General features: G+C 38.5%; 1 protein-coding gene across 1 annotated transcript; it reads left to right on the forward strand.

The window, feature by feature from the left end:
• Positions 1 to 1,915: 1,915 nt before the first annotated feature.
• TMEM62 (transmembrane protein 62) lies at positions 1,916 to 20,421 on the forward strand. The gene is made up of 14 exons (XM_079308673.1): positions 1,916 to 2,158; positions 5,902 to 6,013; positions 6,886 to 7,023; positions 8,006 to 8,051; positions 9,038 to 9,179; positions 9,378 to 9,502; positions 9,640 to 9,762; positions 10,612 to 10,767; positions 12,208 to 12,367; positions 13,937 to 14,050; positions 15,033 to 15,117; positions 16,653 to 16,757; positions 17,515 to 17,633; positions 18,505 to 20,421. Exons 1-14 carry the CDS (start codon positions 1,997 to 1,999, stop codon positions 18,829 to 18,831), a joined length of 1,914 nt encoding a protein of 637 aa, XP_079164799.1. The 5' UTR covers positions 1,916 to 1,996; the 3' UTR covers positions 18,832 to 20,421.

The following is a 20,421-nucleotide window of genomic DNA, read 5'->3' on the forward strand; positions in this document are numbered from 1 at the left end:
ATGCCTGATATGTTGGATATTGGGAAGACTGCCTCCTCCCCCTGTAGTCTTCCTGTTTGCCTCCAAGCCAGCTTCTCCATGCTCCTCAGTTATGAGTATGGATGGGATTTACAGGTGATTTTTTCAGGTATATTCAATGATTTTTTTGTACTGCACCCAGCCACAGGTACTCTCAAAGTTCTTCTCTAACATCTTCAGAACATCTGAAGATCTCCTCTGCCATAGCTACCAGTCATGTTCATATTAGGTAATCCTGGAAAGTTGTTTATATTATTGAAATCTGTCACTTGAAGTCACCATCACTGAGACAGGTTTAGGTATGAGGTGTAAAAAATACAAAGTAAATTTTTCCAGGAGACACTTAGCAATTTAATCTCATCCAGTCTGTCCATATTGCTGATCTGCACCAAATCCTTTCCAACAGCACAGCAGACCGATAACCAAAAGTGTTGTTTGCACAACAACCAAGTTTGGACTGTAATTACTGGAGTCTTCCACCTGTTTTGGCATCAACACTAGCAATTGTATAATCCAGCTTCCAATGTAGTCAAGCAAGAGAAGCAAGGCAGAATTCCAGGACAGCAACAAACCCAGTCAAGTGGCAGGAGGGCTGCCTGCAGCCCCTGTGCTGCAAGGCTAGTGGCTTGCCTGGCCACATCTTTTAGCTAACTATCACTGTGGGGCTGCTTTACTGAAGTTATGCTAACGTCAATCAACTGCTTTAATTGAACAAGACTTACTGCTAGACTTATTTTTAAAAATTATTATTAAAAAAAAAATTGAAACCCATATGTGCTGACAGCAAAGAAAGTGACAGCAAACCTCTTAAAAAACAAGCTGGCACCACTGTCCAGGCAGAAATGGCACAGAACAGCAAGATCTCCATGGATACTACAGTAATAGTGGAAAGAAGAACAAAACAGGAATTCAGATCGATTTTAATACAGACAAAATACTTGACAGCCCTGCTGGAGCTCAAATAAAATGGTAGAGCTTCAGGAAGAAAGTGAGCAAGCTCCAGTTTTCAAGATTACTCCTCAAGATTATCAGGACTGCTGATTGATATTTATAGAAACATTTCTTCTGGGCTTTTTTTGGGGGGGGAAGAGTAGACAAGCAAGATGAAAGGCAGCTGAAAAAAACCCAACCTACATGAAGTCCTGCAAAACAGCAGCTAAATTATGAAGAACACCTAAAAAACGTGTCTTATATTAATGCAGTCTAACTGATCTGAAAAATGTTTTTTCTTGATAAATCAACGCTAGTTATTATCAATGCCAAAAAATAATTATTTGTGCTATGACAAATTTTATGAGAAAATATAATTGCAATTAAACAACATTGAATTAGAAACTTCTAATATCTGAAGTTGTTGGAGAATATTATGTTAAATTTCAAAGAATTATATGAAATGACAGAAGCTTTTTCGCCTAAATTCATATTTAAGATGGGAAGAAAAAAATCTCAACACTAAATGAGCAGCAGTTAGTAAACTGAGTTGATAGCAAAAAATAACTTAGCAATTATGAAACTGTGCAGTTGCTATAGCAAGGTTTAAAATGGTATGTGTAAGTATATATTTTTTTTAAAAAGAGAGTTCAAAATACCATAAAAATACTTCTGTCAGGAGCAAAATAGGTCAACTGCCTAGATTTCCGAGCAGATAGAATTCTACTGCCGTCAGGGGGAAAAGCGAAAGTTTGTTTACATGCTGTATTTGTAAGGAAGCTGGCTGAGACACTGCTCCCTTCGTACGCCTGGGTTTCGTTGTGGTTTAACCGAGGCATTTCCAGGCACCCCTGCGGCTCAGGGCCCAGGCGGGGGGAGAGCCGCGCTGCCCCGGCCCGGCGGGGTGAAACCTCCGGCGCAGGGGCAGCGCCCGCCCCGGCCCCGCCGGCATCGCTCCCCGGGCCGAGAGCGGCAGGAGGACGCGGAAGTGCCGGGGCTGGCGGCGCAGGGCCGGCCCGGGGCGGGCGCGGTGGCGGCGCGGCGCAGGATGCTGGGGCTGGCGGCCGGGCTGCTGGCGGCGGCCGCCGTGGCGCTGCTGCTGGACTGGTACGGGCCGCCGGGGGCGCCGCCGGCGCCGGGGCAGCGCCGCCGCTGGGCCCCGCAGCCCGCGCCCGGGGCGGCCGCCGCCAGCCTGCTCTGGGTCGTGCAGGTGAGCGGGGCCGGGAGGGCGAGGGGCGGCCGAGCCGCGGGCACAGCGGAGGAGCGCGGCCAAACACAGGTCACAGGTGTTTTGCCAGGCTGCGTGAAAGGTCGCGTTGAGGAATAGGTTCAGTGCCGGCAGCTCGATGTGCAGCTGCATGGCGGGCTGCAGGCTGAGCTCTGGGCGGCGAAAGGCCGGGACCTGTCAAACCCTTTACGGAGCGAAGGGCACAGGGCACCGGGACCCTGAGCCGGCCGGAGCCCATGACCCCAGAGCAGCGTGCTCTCGGACTGTGAGGGTATGAAAGCCCGGGGATTCCTTTCTTTGGGGCGGCTTCTCAGACCGAAGTACCCAAACCGGACTGTTATTTTGTCAATTAGTGCGCTAAGATTAAATTGTTTTAACGATCTACAAGTCTAAGACCCTGCTATGGGGCTGAGCTGGTAAAGCTCCCTTTAACCTGGTGTGACTGTGAGTGTGTGGGGTGTAGCTGTGAAGGGGCCTCGGTCCCAGCTCAGGTGGTACAAGCGTGACTTGTACAGAGTGGCTCCTGGATGGTTGCACAGAGAAGTTTCCTTATCAGACAAGATGTATGTAGTGGAAATGGGTAATTAAAATCACCTAATTATTACAGTACGCTATATATTGCATCAGTACCTGATGCAGTATTATCTAATATCCTGAGGAGAAATGCAGGCTCTGCCTGTTCCTTTCCTCAACCAAAACCTCAGAAAAGTTATGTGGCTGAGAAAATAGCTTTACTGATTTATACGGTAGAAGGTACTGTGCCAGTATTCAGGAAGTTAAATGTTTGTTTCAGTTTTGTTTCCAGGTTAAATATAAAATCCAAGTTGACCTGGCATAGTCCTGGAAGCAAATTGTCACATCTTAGTACCTCTGTGGCCTCTTCTGAATCTTCTCCCCAGAGCATTCCCAAAGCACTTAGTGTAGAACTAGCCACGAAAGTGTTTACATATTTGTAGTTAATCTATGGCTGAGATGTCATGGAGATTGCTGTGCATTTCCTTTTAACAAATAGCTGCTTTTGCTGTTTTGTTTCCATTCTCAATCTCAAGAAGCTTTGCCTGACTTCATTAGCTGCAGGCAGTGCCCTTAGTGAACGAGCTGGCATATATTAGTCTTTTGACTCACTCCAACTGTGTTGTAATTTTTCCTCAAGTGACTTAAGGCTTGTTTTTACTGCAGAGTACATTTCAAGATACATGCTTGAATTAATGCAAGGAGAGCCCCTATCCTGAGCTGCTATCTTGTGAAGAGTCAGACACAGCAGCATATAGCAGCTGCAGAGCTATACTGACAAGCAGCATGCACAGGCCCATGTTTCTCTTTCCATATTCTCTCTAGTTGTGTCGCTTCAAGTGGAGTCCTCCCAAGGATAGGTCACAACACAGCTAATTTGAGACTTGGCTTTACTTTCAAGTGGTTATGTTCTCTTTCAGACATGCCCTTTAACAGCTGCTTTATCATTGACCTAACTTGGCAACTAATCAGGCCCCAAATCCAGCCTTGTGCCTGATGATGTTGTGGGAAACAGGCTTCAGGCTCCCTGGTGACTCCATAGGTCTAGCCTAGGTCACTGAATAGAGCTCAAGATGGTCAGTTCTACCCCCAGCAGTTCCTGCCTTGTTTTTCTTCCCATAGACAGGACTCACTCTTCTTAAATGGAACTCAATCACAGTCTTTCTACTTTAATCTTCTATTAATGGCTCATCCACCTTTATTGTAGCAGGATTTCCTTTCTTAATGCCAAATAGACTCTCCAGTTCAGCATTTGACAAACTTATAATTATTTCTCTCTTTCTGTCAGCTGGTGTATTCTACTGTTGCTCCAGACCTTGCAATTCTCTCTTGTTAATGCCTGCCTCTCCTGCTAGATAAAGAATGTTGATGGTGATTTCTTCTCACCCTTAAATCTCTTCCAACCCATTTTAATGAAAGTCACTGCCTATGATGCAATGAGAGGCCAAGTATCCACATCAGTCAGAGGGAGGAGAAAGGGCTTTCACCTACATTTTGGAAAGTAAATAAGAGCATTACAAGCTTTTTTATCTTGTCCACTGTCTTTCTTCTTATTGAAATATCATCTGAAGTGAATTAAAAATTTAAAAAAAATGGGAGAAGCTCTACTTGTGAGATCTTCGTATGTCATGGCTGTTAGTGATGGCAGAAACTTATTCTCAGCTCTCAGAAGTCCCAGGACACTGTAACTCTTGGAAATTACAAGTTGAGCCTTTCTTTTTAAAATCATAAACTCATGGGGAGGAAAACTGGGAAGGTCATTGTAGGAAATCAGACTTCCAAACCACTCTCTGCTGTAAGGTTGGAAATTTACATTTGCTGTAGTTACTGGTAGGAGCAGGAGTAAGGTTTCTTGTAAGACTGTTTTTTCTCAAGAAGGAAAACTAGAAGTTTTGATTTTCTCTGTTTGATTGCTGAGATAAATTAATTGCAAATCCACAAGCTGAAAAGAAGCAAAACAAGTTTGTCAGTGATTGTCAATGATTAAATGAGGTTTGGTGTATCGAGATAGTTTTGCTGTGCTCTTTGCTTGACACTGGTTCAAATGCATCAATTTAAGTGAAGATAAAGTTATATCTAAAAGTGTTTGCCTTTTTTAGCATGCAATTCTGATCTAGGCAAAAATTCCATGTCATTCCAAATGGGGAATTATCCTAAGCAGAATTAAAAAACTGTATTCAGGTACTATTTTCTTCGTATACAGATGACTAAATAGGTAGAAGTAAATAATTTTTTCCCAAGATATTTTATTTACATTTTTCAAAACCTCCAAGCTTTGCAAGAACAGAATGTAAACATTTTATTAAACCGAAAGTTTTTATTAAATTGAACATAAAAGTTAATGCTTTTATTTTAAGTGATTTTGTCAGATGGCCATGAATATGTGCTTACTGCTTTTTGAGCATGAAATACATTTGTTTAAACCAAGGAGGACAATTAATTAATTGATTGTATGAAGTAGAATGGAAAGAGGAATTGAAACCATTCACAGAAGAGGTTTTTTTTCCACAGTACTGAATAGCCACAATGTAAAAAAATAGAAAAGTTGTACTTTTCTTATTATCCCCAAATGGCTCTTCTGATGTGAGGGGCTCTGACTGGTTCAAAAATGAACTGCACCTTTTACAGTTACATATAAGTCATATCATCATTTCTTGGGTAATCTTTGCCTTCTTGAAGGCACATGGAATGGGATCTGAACATACTCATTAGATCTATTAAAATACTTGGATATAATGTTAAAAATCCTTCCACTCAGCTACTGGAAATGTCACACCAGGTACAAAATAAATTTTCACTATATTTCAAGTTCTAGGTGGCTTTAACCTACCTATTGCTTTGAAGAACTACTTTGTACTCTTACTTGCAGCAAAACCACTGTGTTGCACAGAAACTCAGAAGAGCAACAGGCCACTTGCAGTCATCACAATTTACTGTGGATACCTAAGTATTTCCTTATATTATTGTATGCCCTTAAAGGAATTTTTCTTGATGTAAATGTGATTTTAAGGGTTAAAGTTGCAATATCATTTGCTTGTTCTGCTTTGTTCTCCCCTAGTCACCCACTTCTGTTCCTGCCTGTGTCCCTTGCACTGATTTGAATCACTGTGACTGCTCTAAGATTGCATTCTTATGTATATTTGGCTTTACAGAACAATCTGGATAGCCATAACCCTCTACTTGGGACAGTGTTTCATTCTTGTCTTTTGCAGGTCTCTGATATTCACATCAGCAAATTTCGAGATCCCAAACGAGCTCCTGACTTTGAAAAATTCTGTTCTGAAACAATTGATGTAATTCAGCCAGCACTTGTTCTAGCAACAGGTAAGCAATTGAAAAGTGTGAATTTCCTGAATTTACTGTCAAAGGAACAGCAAATAGGCAAAATACTAGCATTTCAAGACAGAACTTTAAACATTAAGGTGTCTCAAGCAAAGGAACTGAAATTGCAGAAGGGAGACTGCTAGAAGATGAAAAGAATAACTTCTCCACTAGAGAATTATTCTTTTCTTCAGCATTCAGTTTCTTCAGTGAGTTTAGTGTGTTTTATATATAACAGACACAATCACACAAGGTGTAGCTAATGTTTTTCCAATAGGTATTGCTGCATCTTAGTCCTTGCTAGCAGCTACCTTCCCTCTTGTCCTGGTCATGATTGGACATTCTTGGTGTTTGAAATTACAGAAGTGAGCAATGTCTGTGGTTAGTCATTAGGAGACAGTTCCTCTCTCAGAACAATCCCTGCTCATTTGTGTGAAATTCACCTGTGAACTAATGTGAGATTTATTGCTGGTTTCCATTTGAACATATCATACCAACAGAGGTGAAATAAGCCTTGCCACTTCATTTGACAGCTTGCTGTTTAAATAGATTAAGTTTTGACAAGGAAATCTAAACGACTTTGAGTCATTACTGTATGCAAGGCTTTAGAATCTTAATGCTAGACCTGGAGTTTTGTTTTCTACAGAGTTACTTACCTAATTAGTGAAAGTGCTTCAGTGGTGTGGTCAGTAGATGTCTGATGAGTCTGCTGCATCTGCATTAGAAGGCATTTATCCTGATGTTGTGGGCCAGATACAAGAACACACAGATTGCACCCAGGCCTGCACTTATCCTTGGAGGCAGGAAGGGCATGCTTGTCTAGTTACAATATTTGTATACACCTCTAGTTGTATCTCACCTTTGTACACTTTCAGGTGATCTGACAGATGCTAAGACAAGAGATAAACTGGGATCTGAGCAGGTAGAAGATGAGTGGAAAACCTACCAGTCAATCCTGAAGAGATCAAGGGTCATGGAAAAAACCAAGTGGATAGACATCAAAGGGAATCATGGTAAGAATAAAATGAAACATTTTTGTCTTTCCTGTGAGTGCAGATTACAGAATATAGAGGTAAAGTGTTAGTACTCACTAGTGTCTTAGTACTCATGAATCAGGAGAAGGGCTTGCCATCCACATGTCTACTGAGGACATACTTTGCTTACAAGCTCTCACTGGAGTTTTAGTACCAGTGAAGTAAGAGTCTTTTCCCTGGCAAGTGGTAGAACATGACTTTAGAAGTTAATTTCCATGTCATTATTTTATATACCACATTATTTAATGGAGGGACAAACTGTAACCTTACCATGTTGAAGAAATTGTTTCAATTCACTTTTTATAGACTTGCCCCTCACAGGTTTAAGTTGAAAAGGTATCACATGTCCAGCAGCTAAAGGAAAATTGGTTTCTTTTGAATAGAAGGGAGTTATGGGAATATCCATCCGTTTTCTCCACTCTGTAAGCATTCAAACACAAACTGACAATCATGTAGGCTGTATAAACAGGTTGTTACAGGATGCTGCACTGGGGAGAAAAAAGTGTATGTTTTGTCATATGTACCCACAGAGGTGGAACTGTTGCAGTATAGACCTCCCCAGGCTGATGCCCTTCTACACACACTATTCTCTGATGACATGGCTACTTTATTTTCCATGAATGAGTTAAGTCTTACTTACAGAGCATGCATCCAGTTCAAAAAAGTTTCTGAAAAGCTCTGTGGTTAAAATGGAGACAGGTTTAGTGTTTAGCTGCTAAATAACAATTTCTATTCATACAATGCCTTTATCTTTGAATTGAAACTTAAATGAGAAAACTGCATTGAGTGTATGTCTCCTCTGCACAGTTAGACTGCTTGTTCTTCATGCATTTTTTTAAAAGTAGCTCTTAAGCTCCTGCTGAGATTGCTTTATCTCAACATTACCTAGTTAGATACAGCAGGGGTGAATGATCAATTTGATCTGAAAGTTTCCTTATTTCATTTTTTTTCTCCCTTACAGATTCATTCAACATACCACGCCTGAATAGTGTTCAGAATTATTACAGGTACTTTTATTTACCATACAGATGCAGCTATAGTCAAATTCACTAAACAATATTCTGTTTTCAGTTATCACACATATGCTTTTTCACTGACTTTCCTATGACCAGGATCATATCTGCTGTTCCCTCTGTCTTTTGCATTGCCAGTTAGTAGAGCAAAATCGATTGAGAAAATAGAAAATTCTTTGTGCAGATTTCTTGTCTCTTATCCTTTTGTGTTTTGTAATTGAGTGTGTTAAATTTGTCAATGTCTACAAAAATTTTAGTCACACTCTAGGAGAGAGAAGATAGAGGAGTGAAATGGAGTTTTTTAAAATATATAAAAACAGAAGTAATATTAAAATTATAAAAATTGTTTGCAGAAATAAAAGCATAAGCTAGGGAAAACAGTTATTCAACACCACATTCTGGTGTTCATTGTGCATTAAAATTAAAGAGGGCAGTGGGTTCTATTGAAATACAATATTTTTACACAAAAACATAGGTTCCTATTTATTCTTCTGATTGGTGGAGGAAGAGGGACATGAACTGATTTCTGGATGGCTGTATTTAAATTATACTCATCATCTGAACTCAGGAATGTTTTAGTTTCCACAAATCATGTAGGGAATAAAGCAAAACTAGAACAACTCAAAAAATCCAAGCGCACACAAAATGCCCACCCCAAAACCCCAAAAGGAATTTAAAAAAAAAAACCAACAACCTAAACTTAATGAATTATAGTGATTGTCAGATTAACTCACCATCATTTTAGTTACAGAATTTAATCCTTAAGAGAGCAATTTAGGTGCTACTGTTAGTTGAAATGTTATGTCTTTGCCAGTGTAAGATATGTACAATTCCCATCTAGAATAAAGTATCAAAAGCACTTCAATTTTAAAGTCAGAAATAGTGAAATTACCTGTTGTCAATGGAAGGAGAGAAAGCAATGCATGTTTGTCATAGCTACAAGCTTTCCTAACAACAGTATTTCCATCTTATTTTGTTAGGAAATACTCTGCCTGGCGTAAAGATGGCTCTTTTCATTACATCCACACTACCTCTTTTGGGAACTATTCATTCATCTGCGTGGATGCCACACTCAGCCCAGGCCCTAAAAGACCCTATAACTTTTTTGGGATTTTAAACATGGTATTGTATAAGTCTTTGCATTCCATTTTGCTGGCTGTTTCATTTCTGTAGTGGTTTGCTTGGAGGTTTGGGGTTTTTTTAATATAGAAAAATTGTTTGAAAGATTTGTGTTCATCTATAAGAGTGTTTACATTTTTAAGTTATAATGCACGTGAGACATTTATTTAGCAAAATGAATTTGTCACCTGGTTGTTTCAGAATCAAATGGCAAAGCTGTCTTTGATGGCAACAGAAAGTCTACACAGCAACCATACTATCTGGTTTGGCCATTATCCCACCTCAACAATCATCTCCCCATCCCCTGGAATACGAACACTTATGAGGTAAATCTTACCCTGTATGTTTTCAGCATGAAGTACATTTCTTGCCTGTCTTCACATGCTCATCTCTCACTTCCAGGTTTTCTGCAGTGATATTTCCTTCCTACCCAAATAATCACAATTCTTATGGTTTTTTTCAGTTCTGCCACAGCCTATTTATGTGGACATCTCCATACAATGGGTGGGCTGATGCCAGTCTTGCACAGTCAACACCGTGGTGGCACTCTGGAACTGGAATTGGGAGACTGGATGGATAATAGGAGGTAAGTAAAGCCCATATGAGCAGATTGCTGTATGAAGCCTATCTTGCTGTAGTGTGATTCCCTTTTATGCTGTGTGGTGGATTTGAAAGAAGCATGAGATCAGTCTGACAGGTTATTACTATAAATGCTTTTTAAAAAAAGGCCTTGTGTATGTTTGGGATTTTTTCCTCCATACCAACAGTATGCTAATAAATTAAATAATTTTTCATTAATTATTGTGACTTAAAAATTAAAAAGAAGACATCTAAATGTCTTTTTAGTATCTGTTTAGTATTCAAATGTAAAACAAATAATTTGAGATAAATTCATCATCACTACTTCAAAATATACATGCTCTGCACTAACTGTTAGAATTATTGACACAGAAATAGTCCACCTGAGAAATGTTGCTTTACTAGCATATCAAAAAGTATCTGATGCTACATGGAGTGTATAGTAGTATATTGGGTTTTATTCTGTAGATACTGTAGAAAGATACTGGTATGAATACAGGAGAAGAGCACACTGGGTTGTTGTCCTTAACTAGAGTACTACACAGACACTGTGGAAATGTATATTTGAGTTCTTTAGTGTAATGTTCATCTATCTGACTCATGCAAAATTCCATAGATCTTCACACTTGGAACTTTGAGTACTATTTCCATGATTTATAATAAAATTACCTTCATCCCCTCATCAGAGGTAAGCAGCTGTACAGTTAATACAGCAGAGTTGGAAAATGTAAGGTCAACTACAGAAGAAAATAAATGGAAAATAAAGCCAAGTTCTGTTTAGGAACTTGAGAAGCTTGGGAATCAGCTATTCACACAGCAGTTCATATTAACAAAATTTTTTTTCCTTTCGTTATAGGTACCGGATCCTCGCGTTTGATCATGACCTCCTCAGCTTTGCAGATATTAACTTTGAAGAGTGGCCTGTAGTTCTCATCACCAACCCCAAATCCTTCCTTTACAGCAGTTCTGCTCATGAACCACTAGTCAAAATTCTGTATTCCACTCATATCAGGTATCCTGTAATGTCTTGATATCACAATATTTAACTATATTTATATATATACACAAAAACTTCTATTTAAATATGTGTCTGCTGTTCTCAGAATTCACTTTTCTCTAGAAGATTGTTCCAGAGACCTCTCTTTGTATTATATCTCTGATAGAAAGATTGTGTAGTAGTAATTTATGTTGGTTTTATTTATGCAGTTATTTCCCCTAAAGTCAATTTAACTTTATGTAACCAAAGCTGATCAATTACTTTATAATTAAAATAGATTCATGTATAATCAATACACATAGGTTAATATGTAATCTGTGTTATTTATCTCACATGTTCACATTTTGACTATGTATTTGCCTAAATGTTTTCTCTATTCACTTCAGACTTCTTAGCTTTTTATCTTTTAAATTCTACATCCTTTATAAAAACACTAAAAGCCTCTGCCAATTTTCATATTCATTTTAAATCTCTCCATCTTTTCATTTTTAGCCTATCTATTTAATTTTTACATTTATATTTAAAATTTTGGGCCCTTTTCAGCATTTTATATTTGCTGTAAGACTAATCTGCTTGAAATACTGCATACATAGGGTTACAATAAAAAGAAGTTTGTCTTTTCAGTTAGGGAGCACTATCCTACTAGGTGTCCTAATTACTTTCCAGTTTCCTATTCAGAATCTTATCTGAACATTCTTATGATTGTATTAAATATATGAACTGGTAGAATTGCTCACCATAACTGTATGAAACTCTTTAATTTGACTAAAACATGCTCTGGAATGCCTTTCATATTACAGAAATGAAAGGAATTGTATATTTTGACTCAATATTTTGAGTCTGTATGAGTATCACTGTTTCTATGAATATAAGCACTGCCAAGTGACAATACATTTTTTGGTATATGAGATCTGTAATATCAGTCTTGCATTCCACTCCAGTTGTTCTCAATGCAATTACAAACTCTGAGAGGTATTCTGACTGGGAAAAAAAAAAAAAAGGAAAAAAGGAAAAAACCTAACTCCCAAAAAAAAAGGACTTTAGAGAGAGAGAGCCTGGCAATTTTTTATGAGGCCATCTAAAAGTGTTTGGTTATATGCCTATGTGTGCTGGAGGATGCATCCCACTTGTGTTAGCAAATGTTTTGAAGTAAGAGTTCTAGAATTATTTCTGCCAGGGCCTTACAATTTCTGCCACCTTTTTGTCTGTTCCACAGCCAGTTTTCTCTTCTGTTCTTTTGTGTAGTGCCATACAGTACTACCATTTTTTTAACTGTAGGAAAGAGCTACCATGTTAGCATTAGGCTACAGATATTTCACTGTTTTAATTTCTAAATCTTTTGAACTCTTTACTACAAGGCAGCCTAACCTTTAGGGACTTTCTCTTAAGGAAGTAATGATATACCTGCAAGTCCAGTAACAAATCTGTTTCTCTTGCTCTTTATTTACTCCTTAGAATTCTGGCATTCTCTCCTTCTGTCATTATCTCTGTCAAAGTCTACATAGATGGAGTTCACCTGGGGAATGCACATCACGTGTCTGGCCCTCTCTATGTGCTGAAGTGGAGCCCACAAAACTACAGTGAAGGATTCCATCACATAGATGTGACTGTCCAGGTAAGGCACCTGTTGGCATTCTTTGTATTGATTTTTCTTTTCTTGTCATGGCTTCTCTGTCAGCCTCCTGCCTCACATAACTAGGAACAAAATACATAATAATTACTGATTGTCTGATTACAAAAACCAAAGGATTTAATAAAGAAATAAACATTGACCGCTAAGCACCAAAATATTCATAAGGCTGCTGGGTTAAAGTAAGAAATACTATGTTTCATAAGGAGCAAAATAAGACATGACAGAAGTGCAAATGTGAATTGAAATGGGCCAGAGATGTCAAAAATTACAGGAAAGGTTTCTAAAGGTGTATAAACAATAAGCAGAAACAGAAGGAAAATACTGGCTAGGTGTTAAACAGAAGAGGTAAATTAGTCACTAACAACTCTGAAAAGGCAGAGGTTCTCAACCTCTGTGTTTATGAGCAGTGTTGTACCTCAAGCCTTGGGAACAAAGTTGATGCAAACAGATACCCACTGTCAGTGAAGGAAGAGTTGGAGTAAGACTTCTCACAGGAGCTTGATCCTGACAAATTCCACTCCAGAATGTTAAGAATTGACATCTTTGAGAGGCCACTCTCCATAGTCTTGGAGAAGTTGTGGAGATCAGGGGGCATCCCAGAAGACTGGCAGAAAGATAACAACTCTCCTGCCTGCAAGAAAGGCTGAAAGGAGGATCCAGGAAATTACAGGCCCATCAGTCTTACTTCAGTCCTTGGAAAAATTAGGAAACAAATCTTTGTGGGGGACTATCTCAAGTCAGATGAAGCACATGACTGGGAAGAGACAACACAGATTAACCAAAGGCAATTTGTGGGCCAAGAAGAACATTATAGAGTTCATCAAGGGAAAGTGTAAGGTCTTGCAGCCTGGAAACCATAATTCAGGAGTGCAGCACAGGCTGTGATCTGCCTGCTGGGGAGCAGCTCTGTGAAAAGAGACCTCAATGTCATGGTGGACCACAAACTCAGTGTGAATGAACAGTGTGCTGATGCAGCAGAGAAAATCTACTGGATGCCAGGGTGTATCCACAAGGCTATCACCAGCCAAGATAAGTCACTACCTGCTCCACTGAGTGCTTGTCTGGCCACACCTGGAATGTGCTCAAACTGTTGAATAAATGAAAATAAACAATAAACAAGTAAATAAACAATAAACAAGTGTTTCTTTATCTATATGAGTTTATGGCAAATACACCAGAAATTAAGCACAACAAAATTTCAAAATATTTTAATATGGGCTGCTACCTAGAATTGAACTTTCAGAAGACAACCTGGGGGGAGGGGAAGAGGGTCAGTAAACAGTCACAGTCCTCTATAAGTTGCTGAATCTCTGACAGGCTCTTCTTCATATGTAGCACTTTCAGATTATGATTTTATAATAACCAATTTACTTGAAACTGCCAAATTGACTGTAAGTAATCCCTTGTAGGTAGAATTTAATACAGCAGTATGTCAGAGAAGCATGCACAAATTCTATCTTTCTAGAAAAGCTGTAATGATAATTAGGAACTTTAACTAGAAAATCTTTTGTACCACTGCTATGTAATTGCTCTCATTTTATATCAATCTAGGATGCTTCAGGAAGAATTGGCACACGGGGCCATTTATTTGGTATGGAAGAAAACCTGTCTCTTAGATTTGACTTTTGGCCATCTGTTATTCTTCTCACTGACCATTATGTTCTAGTAAGTACTTTGAGCAAAACATCTGATACTCCATGTTAATTTCTCAAGCTGCAGTAGGCATTTTCATAATTCCTGAAGGAATTAATAGATTTGAATGCAGTTTACTTTTTCCAGATATGACTCTTGTTGGAATTCCAAAACATTTAAAACTTCTCAAGTTACACACTTCAACCACAAATGTGCAGTAATGGTTTTTACAAATAGCTGATGTCCTGGATTTAGTCCAAATTACCCATTTTTGGGCATAAGTATACCCACATTTTGTGCAAGCAAGAAATTGAAAAGGAGCTACTAGAGACAGTAGAAAAAGGAAACATTAAACTGAAGAGAAATTCACTGTGCACTGTTGCAATATGTTTTCTAAAAGAAATGCTGCAAATATTCTCACTGTCAGCTGCTGATATTATAACTGGCTCCTTATAACAAGTGGAAGGCAAAATCCCCATCAGCTAATAAGTTCCAGGTCATATCCACATGTGTGACAGCTCAGTACATGTAAAGAAGGATGTCATGTCTTAGTAGTTTAGGTGCACTTCTAGAACTACATAAGAAAGTCTATATGACTGTAGTTCTTATCATAATTGACTCAAAAATTTTAACTTAGTTTTGTTAATCAGTCACACATTCTACATCATGTCTTGAACTGCATTTCTCCTCAGAACAGTGCTCAGACAATGTTTTGCCTTGAAAGTGTTTTCAATTGATGTGCTTCATTTTTTCAGTGGATGTGTTTACAAATGCTGTTTTTTGAAAATCCAGATCTATTGCTTTCAGCCATTCAGCAGAATTCAAGTCAGTACAATACAAATCCAACAGCTTAGAAACTTAAGTTTCCCTTTTACTCTTCAGTTCAATGACACCAACAAGCTTTGAGTATGTGTTTCAAATAGAATCTTTGTACCATTCTATCAGTAGTCCATAAGGCATGCTCCAAGGCTGCTATTGTCCCAGGGCTGGCTTACAGTCAAAACTGTCTTTTCAGGCTCGAGTGCTCTTTGGACTGATTGTGCTGATTCAGATTACCTTGCTTGTTGTTTTCCGACGCCTTCAAAAGCCAGCACTCAAAGGTATTGTTTACTTGTGGTGTTTAGTAGATCTGTTTTCCTCTAAACTTTTTACTGTTGACCCGTGTGCTAACAATATGTAAGTAATTGTGCTGCTTATCACCATATTCATTTTACATCTGCTACTGTGGGGTTTGATTGGTTTCTCAGAAGCTGCTGTTTTGCCTTTAAGAGAACCTGGAAAACCTCCAGCATATCAAATGAAGTAAACTAGAAGCTTGAGCAGGTATCTTTGTTTAAACCAAAATTAAGTTGATTGAAGTCCAAGGTTTCATTTTAATTTTCTCACTGAAGAATCCAGTACATAGGGAAAAGAATGTTTTTGATTTGTATTAGTTCTGTCTGTGTGCTTGTTTCACTACAGTTGTCACAGAATTCTCTCTTGCCTGAGTGGAGCAACAGATTTCCTTTTGCAAAGACAATATTTGTTAACTTTGGCAAAGAATATGAAAAGGATTGGGTCTTTCTCAAAATAATATTACTGCCATTTCTGTCAAAGTTGATCCTTCATTTGTGATCTAGTAAATGAAAATTGTTACTATTAAGCTCTTGGTGTTTATCCTTTAAACAGTCATTTGAACCACACCTTACTAATGAAATTCTTCTGGAAGCCACCTCCCTTCCTATTCATGTCAGGGTTTGTCCCTTCCTTTATACTCCTATGTGATTTATACTCCTAATCATGTAGCATCCTGAGGTAACTACAGCAACTTACATAGAAAAAGATCAGATTTTCAGTTGCCTTTATGGAACTCAGCAGCTAAATATTAAAAAACCTGACTGTGTGGTCAACTAGGTCCATGTGGACCATGACAAATGTTTGACAAATCAGTAAACAAATTTGTTAGAGCTGTTGATTTCCAAAGGTGAAGCTTGCCCTCTGGAGGTTATTTCTTTGTGAGAAGGCCACATAATAGGTGTAAGTCGACAAGCTAACTTCAGGAAGCCTCTTGATCTGTGAATTGTCTGCTTCAGTTAGAGAGCTAATACTGCTGTTTTCTGCTAACACCACACACTTGTCAGAATAATGTCATTTTAATGCCTAGCCTTATTTTTGAGTTGCTATCAGATCTCACTAAGGTAGATTTAATCAAAGGAAATCAAATTAATTAGTCCATGCTGACCCACCTTTCTGGGTTGGCAGAGTTATTGTTTTGATTCTCTTACTTTTCATTTAATACATACTTTCTCCATGTTTTTCATTCTAGCTAACTTCATTTTCTGGGTATAGAATGGTCGTTCAGTAATATTTACATACAGTAAGTGTATTCCTTTAGAATGGCAGGTTCCTCTGCTGTTTTTAATATAGATTGTTACACTTATTGGCTCTTTACTTTCAGTTATCACTAATAATAATGAATTCCTCTGCATTTTTCTGCAGACATACCAAATACTATTTTTATATTCCTTATTTAAAAGAATGAGTAAATAATGTGCAGATTTGTTTCAGAAAGACCAGTATTATACATACATATATATCTGGGGAGGTGGTGCAAACTGAATTAAGTGTATTTTTCTTAAATGTTGTCTCTGTTTAGAAAAGCCAGGATTACTTACTCTGACTTCGTATTCTCTTCATGTCTTCAGTAAAACAAACACCTTCTATTACTCAGTTTTGGTTCTGAATTTATACACCATTCTGGGTAAGTAGCCTAGAATACTGGAGGACATAAATTAGTATTCTGAAACTACACACTAGATCCCAATGAAAATTAAGAATTGTAACATCTTGAAGAAAGGGGGAGATCTACTTAAGTTACAAAATCTATGTAGAACTTTAAAAGTTTATGTCCAAAGAGACTAAAGGTTTATTTGTAAAAGCTTAACTTAGAAGCGCTGAATTAATTAAACACTTAGATTGTTAAATTACTCTGAAAGTGAAATTAATATTTTTAAATTTAGTTTGGTTTTCACTTATTTTTTGATTGCTAGCATCAGAGCTAACAATCTAAGCTTACTCTCATCTGATAAAATGTTACTGAAATAGATATTTTCTTGTTAGTCAGTGTAGTATGCATAACATAGGGCAGCCTGTCTATTTTAATTTCTGTGCAGAGCCAGGCTGGAATTGTTTGTGACAACATTTTTTATATATCTTACTGTAATTCTGGGGAAAAGGTACCCTTTGAAAGGATCCACCTTTTTGCCTCTCTCATAAGGAAGATATTATATGTGGTGGTTAAAATTGTCACAGACATGAAACTAATTCAAAAGTATTTTCATTGCATGCCACAATCCTCTGGTATTTTCACACCAGACTGCTGTTTGCAGAGTATGAAAACATGAGGCTTATTGTATGGACAAGCAATAGGGAAGTGTCAGGGTACAAAGGGCTGTGTGGGAAAGGGCTGTGTCTCTCTTGTGTTTCCTGATGGTGATGTTTGGCTTCCTCTCTTGCAGGACCATGGTTTATAGGTGAACTGATAGATGGCCAGATGGGAGCATGTTTTTCCTTCGGGGTGTTTGTTGGTGGTTCCTTCTTACAGGGCAGTATGACATTTGTGGTTGGGATTTTACAGGTGAGTATTTATAAAATAAAGGCTAAAAGCCATCTTTCTTTTTTTCTCAGGGACTTTTTTCATTTATTTTTAATAGTTTTATAAAGAAAGGAGTCTTGGAAGTAGAGGGATTAGTGACCATGCCTGACTATAAGAGGACTTTCTTATCTTTCTGCAGATTTAAAGGGCAGAAAGGAAGGAGGTTGTGCATTATTTTCACAAACTTCTGCTTTTCTCTAATAAAATGATGTTGCTTTGGACTCCCTGGGTATCTAGATTAGAGGCTGTCTCTGCAGATTCACAACTCTAAATTTTCTGTAAATTTTATTTTTTGCCCTTGGCTCACACGCAGTGATAAAGCAAAAAATCTGAGTGGGCAGGGCAGCCTTTACAGCCTTAATAGCCCTTCAGATCAGTAGGTGTCACTCTCTAAGCACACATGAATCCAGTTTTCCCAGGAGTGATTTCCCCATTCATCTGAAAGACAAGGTGTCATTCCTTGGCGTTTAAGATAGAGGAGCAAACGAGCATTGCCTCCTTCATAGCATTTCCCTTGTACAGTGTGACACCACAGGGGGCTGGGTCAGAGTTAAGCTGACATACAGATCATCTTTTTTGTCATGCTAATTTTTCACTAAGTTCTGCTCCCTGAATCAGTTCCAGGAAATGTCAGATGCCTGTTAGTGCCTCTTACTGCAAGGGGATGGGCAGGAATGCTTGCCCTGGGACTCAGGCACAGGCAGTTGCAGCTATATCAGCTGGAGGTACATCCTGAGATTCCACCTCTGGGAACTGTAGCCAACCTTTAGAATGGGACAGCTTTATCTGTGCCTATATTTTTAAGCTTTCATAGATTGCTCATTTTCTTATTTTTCTTTGCTGTTCCTTCCAGATGATGTTTTTCAACCTGCCATTGATGGCCTATCTGTGCTGGTGCCTGTTGCTGCGGTGCCAGGGCCACAGCTTCCGTTCCCACATGCGCCACGTGCGACGCTGCGTGCCTGTGCTCGCTCACCTGGCCATGGCCCTGCTCCTGGCCTGGCAGGTCTATTCCTGCTATTTCCTGCAGCGAACCTACGGCACCTTGGCCTTCTTCCTCTCCCCAATGAGAACGTGGCTGGTGGCACTGACAGCAGCTCTCATTTATAAAACCTGGACACTGAAATCATCAGAGCTCAGAACTTACATAACGGAGATTAAAAACTGTCAAAGCTCCTGAAGTACAGTAGAAGTACTCCGAGTTCTGTCTTAAAAACTGTCAAGGTACAACCTTATCATTTTGTGATGCTGGAATTCATACACCCCAGCCATTAGTGCTGCACCCGCACTGCTACAGAACTGCATTAAATAGTAAATGTACAATATCTTGTACACACTTTTATTGTATTATACAACATACTGCATACTGTATAATACATGTAGTACAGTTATGCATTATACATCAATACAATAGGCTGTGTAACAATCTCATAAATGAGATGTTTGTGATACATAGATATGTCCATATGGCTCACAAATGGAAGTGTTTACCTGTAATATTACTACTGTGAATGAAAAATACTTTAAATTAATTATTGATTTTTATAATGCTGAAAAAGATGAGCATAGAACTTGATGATCTTCTGGATTTATGCTTAATTTGATTATAATTTCAGGGTTGACGTGTTTTTACAAGACTAGACCAGATGTCTTTATGAGTAGTGATTGCAAAGGTGCTGTAGTGGCCTTCACAGTCAGTCCTATGCCCATACATGTTTTCAGTTCATAATGCTGTATACAAGCAGATTATAGGCTGTAAGGTGTGTGTGTATGTATTTGTGTTCATGTTTACCTGAGCTGTGGTCTATAGCTCTTGCCCTGGGAGTGCTGGCTAACTAACAAGCTCGCTCTCTGGAAGCAAGGAGTTTCATTTTTCACTACTGAAGCTGCCAGTACTCCCACCCATGGCTGGTGAAAGGACAATGAATTATCAGTGGTGCTGGAGTTTTCAGCTTCAAAGCAAAGAATGGAGGCAATGTCCTCAGGATGGGAGAGGCTGAAGGAATAATATGGTCTAATGCCTATAAAGTCTGTAATTTGTTTTTCTGAGTCTCAGCTGTGTCTCTGGGTCTCAGCCAAATGCACCAAAGAGTGACCTAAAAAAACTCCTCTCTTTGTTTTCATTTTTTTCTAAGTCCAAAAGTGATAGAACAGTTAGTTACATTACTGAAGAATGCAATGATTCAGAGCCAAGAAAGATGAGGTGCCTTGATCTGTAAAGAACACTGCCTTGCTCCACAAAAGACCTGCTGGGAGTGAAACATTTAAAATACTTGAGGTAATTTTACAGTAACTTATTTATGGCTCCTCGAGAAAAAGAGGGCTAATTTATTTGTGGTCCCTTTGGAAAAAAACAACATTGACTGTAGAAGAACACGTAGGAAAATAAATTGGGAGAAGATATTGACTATGACAAGGACTTTTGTTATTTCTAACAGGTGACAGTTATCCTATTCCTTAATTTCTGTTCTTCAGTGACATAGAAAAATAGTAATGTAACACTAAGAATAATGTGATGTCTTCAATGTAAGAGGAAAAGGAGAGAAAGAGCACCAATTTACATGAGTTAAATACACTGTTAAGAGAATAAAGAATGTTGTTTGTTGCTAATAAAGAATAAAGAATTGTCGTTTGTTTTGCAAAGCTGTTAAAAAATCAGAGTGCAAAATTTATGAGATACAATACTGAAAAATTGATAATGACATTTCACTATTGAATTACTTCCATGCGATTAGAGAGAATAAGTGGCAATAAAATACTTAATATCTTT

The sequence above is a fragment of the Erithacus rubecula genome (genome assembly GCF_903797595.1).
Source record: "Erithacus rubecula genome assembly, chromosome: 6".
Taxonomy (NCBI): Eukaryota; Metazoa; Chordata; class Aves; order Passeriformes; family Muscicapidae; genus Erithacus; species Erithacus rubecula.

What these genes read in the sequence shown, in the direction of transcription:
- TMEM62 (XM_079308673.1), top strand. Translation starts at nt 1,997, where the DNA reads ATGCTGGGGCTGGCGGCCGGGCTGCTGGCGGCGGCCGCCGTGGCGCTG. An exon ending in TTTTTGGGATTTTAAACATG is followed by an intron (nt 9,180 to 9,377) that starts GTATTGTATAAG and finishes TGGTTGTTTCAG; the next exon opens with AATCAAATGGCAAAGCTGTC. An exon ending in ACATAGATGTGACTGTCCAG is followed by an intron (nt 12,368 to 13,936) that starts GTAAGGCACCTG and finishes ATATCAATCTAG; the next exon opens with GATGCTTCAGGAAGAATTGG.